The sequence below is a fragment of the Rhinoderma darwinii genome, chromosome 7 (genome assembly GCF_050947455.1).
Source record: "Rhinoderma darwinii isolate aRhiDar2 chromosome 7, aRhiDar2.hap1, whole genome shotgun sequence".
NCBI classification, from domain to species: domain Eukaryota; kingdom Metazoa; phylum Chordata; class Amphibia; order Anura; family Rhinodermatidae; genus Rhinoderma; species Rhinoderma darwinii.
The window spans coordinates 34,588,688-34,599,062 of record NC_134693.1 but is presented as its reverse complement, the minus strand read 5'-3'; the positions used below and the strand labels follow the sequence as shown (position 1 = coordinate 34,599,062).

At 39.8% G+C, this 10,375-nt stretch overlaps 1 protein-coding gene across 6 annotated transcripts in view; it reads left to right on the top strand.

The window, feature by feature from the left end:
* SOAT1 (sterol O-acyltransferase 1) overlaps nt 1–9,924 on the top strand; it is a 34,979-nt gene extending 25,055 nt beyond the window's left edge. For 5 of the 6 annotated variants that reach the window (XM_075833160.1, XM_075833158.1, XM_075833159.1 and 2 more), the window contains exons 7-16: nt 682–964; nt 1,057–1,135; nt 1,649–1,730; nt 1,974–2,019; nt 3,716–3,845; nt 3,933–4,030; nt 4,892–4,990; nt 5,287–5,422; nt 6,176–6,321; nt 6,495–9,924. In XM_075833160.1, coding sequence (XP_075689275.1) covers nt 682–964; nt 1,057–1,135; nt 1,649–1,730; nt 1,974–2,019; nt 3,716–3,845; nt 3,933–4,030; nt 4,892–4,990; nt 5,287–5,422; nt 6,176–6,321; nt 6,495–6,551 — 1,156 coding nt within the window. In that variant the 3' untranslated portion in view covers nt 6,552–9,924. The remainder of the gene's footprint in view (nt 1–681; nt 965–1,056; nt 1,136–1,648; nt 1,731–1,973; nt 2,020–3,715; nt 3,846–3,932; nt 4,031–4,891; nt 4,991–5,286; nt 5,423–6,175; nt 6,322–6,494) is intronic. The other variant, XM_075833157.1, reaches the window with a different exon arrangement.
* Nucleotides 9,925–10,375: the final 451 nt, after the last annotated feature.

The following is a 10,375-nucleotide window of genomic DNA, read 5'->3' as shown; positions in this document are numbered from 1 at the left end:
ACGTCAGTAAATAGTCACTGTCCAGGGAGCTGAAAGAGTTAACTGATCGGCAGTAACTCTTTCAGCACCCTGGACAGTGACTACCGATCAGTATAAACCTGTAAAAAATAAAAGACGTTCATACTTACCGAGAACTTCCTGCTTCCTCCAGTCCGGTCTCCCGCCCGTTGCCTTGGTGACGCGTCCCTCTTGACATCCGGCCCGACGTCCTGGATGACGTTTCAGGCCATGTGACCGCTGCAGCCAATCACAGGTCAATCACAGGCTGCAGCGGTCACATGGACTGCCGCGTCATCCAGGGATGTCGGGCTGGATGTGAAGAGAGGGATGCGTCACCAAGACAACGGCCGGGTAAGTATGAATTTCTTTAACTTTTATTACAGAAAGGGCTGTCCCTTCCTTCTCTCTATCCTGCACTGATAGAGAGAAGGGGCTGCCGATTAGTGCAGTGCTATTTTGCCGCCAAAAACGTGCCCGTAAATACGGGTGGAATACGGGTGACACCGGACCCATATTTACGGGCACGGGTTCGTAAATACTGGTGCAAAACGGGTCGAATACGTGTGACACCGGACCCGTATTTACGGGTGGGAAAAAATACGGTTGTGTGCTAAACCGTGTCAATTTTGCTTGTTTGCTCCTGTTCTTGCCTCATGCTTTACATGTTTGTTTTTCTTGCAGGCTTGTTTTGGAGTTTGATCTGTTGTACTATGCTTTTGGCAAATTCCCCATTGTGTTCTGCACATGGATATGCATGTTCTTGAGCACACTGATCATCCCGTACGTCCTCCTCTCAATGTGGGCCCAGGGCTACAAGACCTCATCATACCGCACCATACGATCTCTCTTCTACGGGTTACTTTACTTGACCTTCCAAATGCTTGGCCTCGGTTTCTGTCCAGCATATGTAGTTGTACAACACAATTTACCCCCTGCTTCAAGGTTCATTGTCATTCTAGAACAGGTAACATGGTTTTATATTTCAGGAATAAATTGTTTACAATTCTATTAAGTTAAAAAAATTATAGACTTATTTTAATGTAACTTCGTTTTCAGGTTCGACTGATAATGAAGGTCCATTCGTTCATAAGAGAAAATATCCCTCGGGTCTTGTCTTTCGCCAAGGATAAGTCAAGTGAGTAAAAAAAAAGACATCAAATTAGGATTTTCTATTTACTTTTAAGCCTTGCCATGATCTTTTAGGTCAGTCTGGCATGTTGATGATCAGACGTATAATTAATTGGCTGCATGTGAAATAAAAGCTGATCATTCATCCAAACAAGGACTGATACCCTACAGATGCAAACGGCTGCAACACCTGGACCCCTCCACGTCACCGAGCTTTCATTGCCATAGAACTATATAGAGATTAGTTACATAGAGCCGGGATTGTAGGGGTCTAGTCTGGGCGTTCTGGCTGTAACACCGATTCCAAAATGTATCTGTATTGTCATGTGAGCCGTGCCGTGCAGAAGTGGATGTTCTGTGTACTTTAAGTATATGTCCTGCTTTCAAAATAGTTTAATGTGTTGATTTGAGACTGCAGGCAAAAAAGGAAAATTTTATTGAAACCTAAATAAAAAGATGTATTTAGGATATTTGTCCTTAATATTGGATTTGTGTAAACTATTCTTTTACCTTCATTTAGCAGTAGCTCCAGTCCCACAAGTTACACAATACTTGTATTTCCTGTTTGCGCCTACACTGATTTACCGAGACAACTATCCAAGGTAAATTTTTCAACTTTGTACTGTTTGACAGCACATGGCTGACCTTTGTCTGTAATTTCCATTGGCACACTTTATGTATTGACTATTTGCAGAAAATGTAGAAATGAAATAGAAAAAAAATCCATGCAGCTCAGATATAGGTTTATTACAAAAATATCTATGCTGGAGATGTTAAATTCATTACTTTAAAAAAATGCAATTTTGTTTTTTTATTTTTTAAATGTTTCTCTGCTTGCCTTATAGGAATCCATCCATACGGTGGGGATATGTTGCCACTAAATTTGCTCAGGTAAAATACTATGTCCAACTCTGTTTGAGCACAAGCCATTCGTTCATGTAGTGACTGCCAGTAAGCGGTCACTGATTTTATCTTTTTTTTTGTTTTTTTTTTGTTTTATTAATACTCCTTTTTTACATGAGGAAATTGTCATACGTATTAGTTGCCTGTTAAACGCTCTGTGTGACTACTCTTGAGTAGTGTTTGTGTGCGGTGCCTGCACTTCCTTTCCCTGCATTTTGCAGGGAAATATGACCACCAGTCAAAGCTGGAGTGGAAATATTCGGCAAGTAGACACAGTAAAAGTCTGATAATCTGGACCCTTCAGGAATGCTGAAGCACCACATTATTGGACCTTTCATATGTTTAGAATTCTGGATGAGACTTGCATTGTATAAAATCCATCACTGGCAGAAAGCCATCATAACTACATGTACAATTTATCCCTGGGGATTTAGAGCATTACACTGTATATAGACATTTAATCTTTAGTAGGCCCCGGACCCACATTACTTCATAGGCCTACATTGCTGGTGCCACTACTGATTTTTCAGAACGAAAGCGCTCTATAGTAATATAAACCCCATTGGCACTGCGCACAATGTTGAGGTCCGGTTTTAAGCAGGTGAAGTCTCTGAGCTGGGCTATAGAGGTTGAGCTGGCTATAGAGCGCTTTTTGCTATGGAAATGAGTGAGATCAGACTTCACCTATGTGACCTTCTCGCGTATATCTATGGTATATTGGTTGGATTTCCACATTAGGGCAGTAAATCCTAGCTGGACTATAATGCCTGTTCTCTGACTGACCGGTAGACTTACTATTTATGCCATGGTTATTTTTATTATGAAATACTGGGCCATGACTTTTTTTTTTTTTAAATCTAGTTGAGCATAACTAATCTAATTTTATTTTTTGTTTTGGGGTTAATGTGAGTTAGAAATAAGGATTGATTGTTTTCTATAGGCAACTGTTCTGCCACTTGTAGTTTAATGCCAAATTTATTAGTTAAATACATTTATATTAAAGGAAACCTGATGTGTTGAAAATGCAGGCCAATCTGCAGGAAACATGAGCAGATTAATATATAGTTTTGTGGGAAAAGACTTGTAATTTTATATTTCTAATTCCCTGCTCATTCTGGGCTTGGGAGTCCAGTGGGCAGACCTACTCCAGTGATTAACAGCCTTTGATGTATATGTGTGAATAGAGATTGCTGTCAATCACTGAGTAGGACCGCCTACTGGACTCCTAAGCCCAGAATGAGCAGGGAATCTGATCTATAAACTACAAGTCTTTTCCCACAAAACTATATATTGATCTGCTCCGCTCCTCCTGCTCTATAACATGCTGCACGCAGATCAGACTGCATGATTAACGTGACCGGTTCCCTTCAAGGACATCCTATTTATGAATTGAAATTCTCCCAAAAAGTACTGATTTTTACTTTCGTAGTTCAAGCTGATGGTCTTTAGGGCATTTCTCCCTGAGAAAAGGTATACTCTTCAGAAAGAAGAAAACGGTCTCTCTGGGGTCGCACATTGACTAACTTTACAGGGTATCCACCTATAGGTGGCACTAGATACTTTTTATTTTATTTTTTTTTCTTCCGAAGGAGAACTTTTTGATTTAAATTGAGGGTGAAATGTGTTCTAATCCTGCAAATGAGACAGGTGGTATCTCTCATTCACTTGTGGTTTTATGTTGCAGGTGCTTGGCTGCCTCTTTTATGTCTACTATGTCTTTGTCAGGCTTTGTATCCCTCTTTTCCGCAACATCAGCCAAGAACCATTGAGCCTCCGAGTCCTGGTCCTCTGTGTTTTTAACTCCATCCTGCCAGGTACTTATGAACCTCCTGTGTTTAATGTGGTGTTCACTGCCTCTGCTACACATTTTGTATTTGTATATTTTCTGTCTTTATAACCAGGTGTACTGATACTCTTCCTGGCCTTCTTTGCTTTTCTGCATTGCTGGCTCAATGCCTTTGCTGAGATGCTCCGTTTCGCCGACAGAATGTTCTACAAGGTAATGAGATGGATTTTGATTTTAGTCTTTATATTAAGAATGGTTAATTAGTTTATTCTCTTCAGTATTTAAAGGGGTATTGCCATAACGGACATTTATCGTGTATCCTATGGATATGCCATAAATGTCTGATAGGCGCACGTCCCAGATCTAAGACCAGTGCCGTTCTTGAGATCCGGGGCCCTTGACCCTGTGTCCGTCCAGTGAGAGAGCAGCTGGCCGCCACATCCAGGCAGGGAATCAATGGCAAGGGGGCCGGGATCACTTCTCTGAGTTACGGAAACAACATAGCTCTGCAGGATCGTCTGTTTCCATAATCCAGGCCACCTTGCCACTGGTTCCCCATCTGAATGTGGGGGCTATCTCAACAGTGGGGTGGTTCGGGGACTCCTTTCATGATCTACTTTTCCGCAGCTAATTTTGACTCTACTTTCACCCTTTACATTGCAACGTCTATTCCTGATAATGCGGTGTGACAAAGAAATGCAACCCTTACACTTATCATCCTGCTTTCCTAAAATTATGAATAACATTTTTTTCTGAATTATACAGCAATATGGGGAACAACCACTGTGGGAGCTGTAATGGTTATCATTGGGGGTCATCATGGTCATATTCATTACCCTGTTTTTTTTTTGTTTTTTTTTTTAGTTTACCACTTTTAGTTTAACCAGCTATTCAGAAACATTTACATAGAATATGAGGGCAACACGGGGACCACATTTATGGGTGGCTTTTTAAACTCTTTAATTTTAGTGTACAATAGAAATGTGTTTGCCGACTTATTTCAAAGCAGATCTTTGATGGGAACAGCAGATACGAACACATTCTATGTTATTAATTAGTGGTACGTCTTTTCAGGATTGGTGGAATTCAACTTCATTTGCAAACTATTACCGCACCTGGAATGTGGTTGTACATGATTGGCTCTACTACTATGCCTACCGGGACTTCCTCTGGGTAAGATGCCAAACCTTCTTTTCTTCTTACTAGGAAATACTAAAGTCTTCATCTTTTACAGATTTATAACATTTTGGCATGTGATGAGGCCAATAAAGTATTTTTATCTATATAAGTCATGGTTTGTTTTTTAATTCAGTTTTTCTGCATGTTTTGGTCTAGCTTATTTACATTTAAGTGAATGGTGGATTTCATTGCCTACTTTACGCTTTTTAAAAAAAAAAAATGTATTTTCTATATGTATCATCAATGTGTGTTTTTGTTTTTTTTTGTCCCCCCCCCCCCCCTCCTTCCAGTTCTTTGGCAGGAGGTTCAAAGCGGCTGCCATGTTGTCTGTGTTCATGGTCTCTGCTGCGGTCCATGAATATGCCCTGGGGATCTGCTTTGGATTCTTTTACCCAGTTATGTTCATTCTGTTTATGGGCTTTGGCAGTAAGTATTACTCTTCTTCATAAATATACATCGTACAGGCAGCTATTTCAGCTAAGCCAATGGTGCAAACTTGATTGGTAATCTCAGCAAAACTATTTGGCCAACATTTTATCCAATGTCTGTGGCTAACTTCAAACCGTTCTTGTGAATGTTTTTTGTTGCTAAAATATGGGTGTGCCAAGAAATTTCTTTGATTTTAAATATTAAAAGTTTTGTTTTGGAAATATCAATGGGTTTAGAGAGCAAGTTTTTTGTTTTTTTAAAGGGGTTGTAAAATAAGGCATATGGACAACATAGAGTGGTGGGAGCCCCTGCTATGGACTCCTATCTATAAGCCAGAGCAGAGCCACTACAAAGCGCTAGTCTGCCCCTCAAAGGTCTGTCAATCCATAAGTATATTTTATAACCTCCATGCAGTGTAAATATTATTTAGACCAAATGAGTAAAATAATTAATGTGCAGCAAAACTCGCTGGAAGGAGCGGAACATGAAGTTAAGTTGTACTTTGCTCCAGGTTTTTGCTTGACTGAGGAGGAAGAGGCTTTCGTAGACTAACCGAAGCACGTGTGAAATTTTGTAGATCTGAGCAGTTTGGAGATTAGCAATTGTTACACGATAATCGCCAGTATGAGAATTACTACATTATTTAAAGGTCCTGTTTTGAGGACTGTTGCCTTCTTTTTTTTCCAGGCAGGTATGTTTGCCTTTTAAAGTCTTACTACCGATGTAATCAACGTAATGCTTTCATTGCAGTGATCTTTAACTTCATTCTTCATGACAGACGGAGGGGTCCTATCTGGAATGTGATCATGTGGACATCTCTGTTTTTGGGTCAAGGTGTCCTGCTATGTCTCTACTCTCAGGAGTGGTATGCCCACCGTCATTGTTCAGTCAGCAATGTGAGTTACAATCCACACTAAGCTACATAAAGGAGTGGAGATATGTATGATATTATTTATTAGCGCTTAATTTGAGACATGAAGGCGGTGTATATGGTGGGGGAGGGAGTATAATTTCACGTTTTTAACGGTTTTGCCTGTACATTTGATGCGTACTGATGTTTGTTTTACAGCCCACGTTTCTGGACTACTTGAAGCCACGCTCTTGGACCTGCCATCTTGAGGAGTAGAAACTGAACTTGTAAAACAAATTGTGGTGCCAGAGTTCTGCCCTCTGGTATTGTAACAACTGACTTCTTCGCCTTGTTACTAAATGGTCTGTGGTGCAGGACTACAGATTTTGGAAAATAATCAATCTACTTCCCTTTCTCTTCTATATCCAGCCAACTGATCATAAAGACCAATACCAGCGATGGATACATATCAAGGATAGTGATTTCTCTATTTTGCATTCTTTACTTTTGTTCTCTACGTGATCAAATTCCTGGAAAATCCCAATTCTTTTTATTTTTTTCATGGCATTGATCTAAAAGAAGCGTCCTTGTACGGTTTATTGATTGTGCACATCAAGCAGGACGTGAACATTAATTGCCAAAACTCTTCAGACTGATGCTCTAATGCCTTTTGCACAATTTATTACTGAATGTATTCCCATTTTAAGCCAGCGTGGATTGGACTATGAGTGGTCCCTAATGTACACCATGCCACATTGTAACAAATGCTGCGTTACAGAGCAATAATGAGATTTGCAACAGCCTTGCAGCCTTTACTTAAAGAACCAAAGATTTCCTGATCTCCTTTCTATACGTTTGGAGAATATCTGCTATTCCTCTCCAGTATGGCTTGCTGCTTTTTAAGCTCTACTAGGGCTCCCAAAGCTAGGTTCTGTTTTGGACATGAGGCACCCAACTTATCACTTATGTAGGGGCTAGGGTATTTAGACACAGGGCTAGGACAGTGACATGAATCTTCCCCATATTCAGGAATGCTTATCTATGACTCTGACTTGGGAATGTGATAACAAGTTGGCGTGTAGGTTTAGTGGTGGTTACCACTTCTAATGCTTCAAATAAGAATACATTGTGTAATCCAGGATTCAATGTGTCCCAATTCTCTGCAACTTGATTCCAAAGTTCATGCAGGGTCATTGGAAATTGTCTGCGTTTGCACATTCTCCATTGACTTCTATATGTAGAGAAGGAAAGCCAGTTGAGTAAACAGAATCGAGTGATAGTTGTGACACATCAGACAACTGGCCTATAGGTGGCACCAGAGAGGCCAGTCCAGTCCAGTCCAGTCCAATCATATCATAAGAACTGGTCTTTTGTGCAGAAAGTCTGTTGGCCTAGATTAAGGAGCCCATACACATTAGATGAAAGTAGGTGGAACCCACCGATTTTTGGTGGTGCCAGCCGACCAGCTGATGTATATGGGGGTTTCCTGACTACCTGAGGGCAGATGTCATGGGAAAGAAGGATTAGGCATGTTGGATTTCAACATGCCTAATCCTTTGTTGTCAGGGGAGATAAGCTGCTTTCAAAGGTGTCTGGCAGCGGCTTATTCACATACATGCTCTATCGAGCCACGTGTGTATGTAGGGGTAGAAATAAATAGCTGTCGATCGAATGAGCATTCAGCCGTCAGCTACCAAAGGTGTATGGCCACCTGAAGAGTCAGTGCTCCTGTTAACGTTGGTGATGTAATGTAGCATGTAGTTGGCACTTGACACCGTTTAGGGATAATACGAAATTACCGAATTGTTTTTGGATTCTCTCCTAATCTCCTTTTACTCTGGTGATGGGCCCACGCTGTTTCCTTTTTCTAATGCCCCATGCAGGCCGTGGCTGGTTAATTTTTAATTCTTTTCAGCCATCATTTTACGCTGAAGATGTGAAGAATCCGTGTATATTCTAGTTGACTGTAACATAATGGCTGTAAGCGAACTTGCATACTCAGTATTGCCTTTCTGCAGCATGTATGTTTTCTCGGCAAGAAAATACATTGAATGGCCTTCAAAAGAAAAGGGACAAATATCATTCCTGATTTGTTTATTTAACTTGTTCTTTGCCGCTAGAAAGATGGCACAACAATTGCACAATGTTTGACAAAAATGAAGAACTTGTATGTACTAAGCCAAGAGTCAAGTGCAGTAATTGATGTCGATTTGCTGCTGTCAGTCCTAAGAAGCCTTCACACTGGGAAACTTGCCGAAGAGGATTGTCTCACCTGAAACATGGCACAATTGGAAGACCAGCTACAGACTTTTTTTTTTTTTTTTTTAAAAATGGTCAGTCACCAAACACGGATTTATGAGACCTTTACTTAACACAATTGTCGTACTCTTCTGCTTTTGTTGTGCCGTAAAGGTGTGCTGCAGTGTCGTACTACGGTGTCACATCTATAGCATTATTAATGCCGTGAAAACTTGGCAACCAGTTACCCATGTGCCTTGTTTTTTAAAACTTCTTTGTAGTAGCTGCAGTTTTTACAGTGTTATTTCATAATCCGTGGCAACTATAAGGATATTAAAGAAGGAAAGAGCCTTTGGTCAATGTGGCAGCCGTTTAATTGATGGAAACCACATCCATGCACTTCTGCTAGTAAAATTGTGTTGCATTGCTGCCTTAGCAACTGCAACAGCGAATAATTGGTAATTTCTGCATGTAAATTATAATGTCCGGTGTTTTCTTACAGGAGGGACTGCTTCAACCAACTAGACCTAGTCATTGAGAAGTCTATTGGCCTCGATGGTATGAGTTAGGAAAAAGTTTGGGTTTGGTGTAGTCACAGGTAACAAAAAAACAGTTGCTGTTCTAGGTTCTTGACATTTTTGGTTCCTTCGGAGATGTACGATAGTCAGGAAAGTTTTAACTATGTTCCCGCAATGTACAACGTTGGCTGCCACTGATGTATATTTTGATTTGTGTTCTCAAGTAATCCCGGATGTATATCATGAAATTTTTCTCTTCTAGTATCTCTGCTCAATGCTTGATATTACTACACCAGTATCACAAAGCCGGAGCTGTGATATAACTTTGGGCCATGGCGTTTTGAGGCATAAAAAAAAATGACCAGTAATTGTAGCGTGCCATCTTTAGATTTAAAGTAAAACCTCACTCGAGCTGTGATGGGCTGGCACTGCCAGGCTAGGTCGACTTTTTTGATAATTTTCTATTCCGTCCCTAAATACTTTTCAGCTTGTAATAGGAGATTTTATATTCAAAGGTATGATTTGTGTAAATAACCGAATCTCAATCCGTTTAACTGTAGAAGATACTTGGGTTACAAGAAAATGTGTCAAGTTTGCACTCGCCTTTTGGTAATCTTACCAAATGTTATAATGCATAGGTTGCTGAAATATTTAATCAAATGTTGATTTGTTCTAAGTTATTTTTTTACAATGTAATAAAAAGCATCACATTACTGTTAAACAATACACTGAATGGTGACGATCAATCTGTGAGCCTGCCCTCTATTGGTCATATGCTATAAACTGCTGGAATTTAACAACTATGTGACAAACTAAGATGTGTTATTCTTCATATTGTACTATAATTTGTTTGAAAAGGGAGATTTCCAAATAAATGTGACTCGTTTTTTCGACTTGTAACTATGTTATATTTCCGAAGAGAACTAATGCACGGCGTTCCTTCTATCTGGCATCTGTACTACTTACAATTTTTATTTAACTAACCATTCATATGCAGATGTAGTTAATGTATTGGGAATCTACCTCTCGAACTTTTCTTTTATGAAACAAGACGATGCATAAGCATACAAAGTTTGAATGTGTAGAATAAGGGTGTGTTCGCACGGCTTATCTTCAGCTGGTTTTTGTGCCATAAACTGCTGAAAAAACTGAAGCTGAATGCCTCCAAACATCTGCCCATTCATTTCAATGGGAAAAACGGCAGTTCGTTCCGACAGGGTGTGTTTTTTTTTTTTTTTGTTTTTGTTTATATATATATATATATATATATATATAGCCATTTGGAAAAAAAAAAAAAACCGTGCCTAAAAAAACCCCTGTTAAATATTTCCAAATCATGGGTAT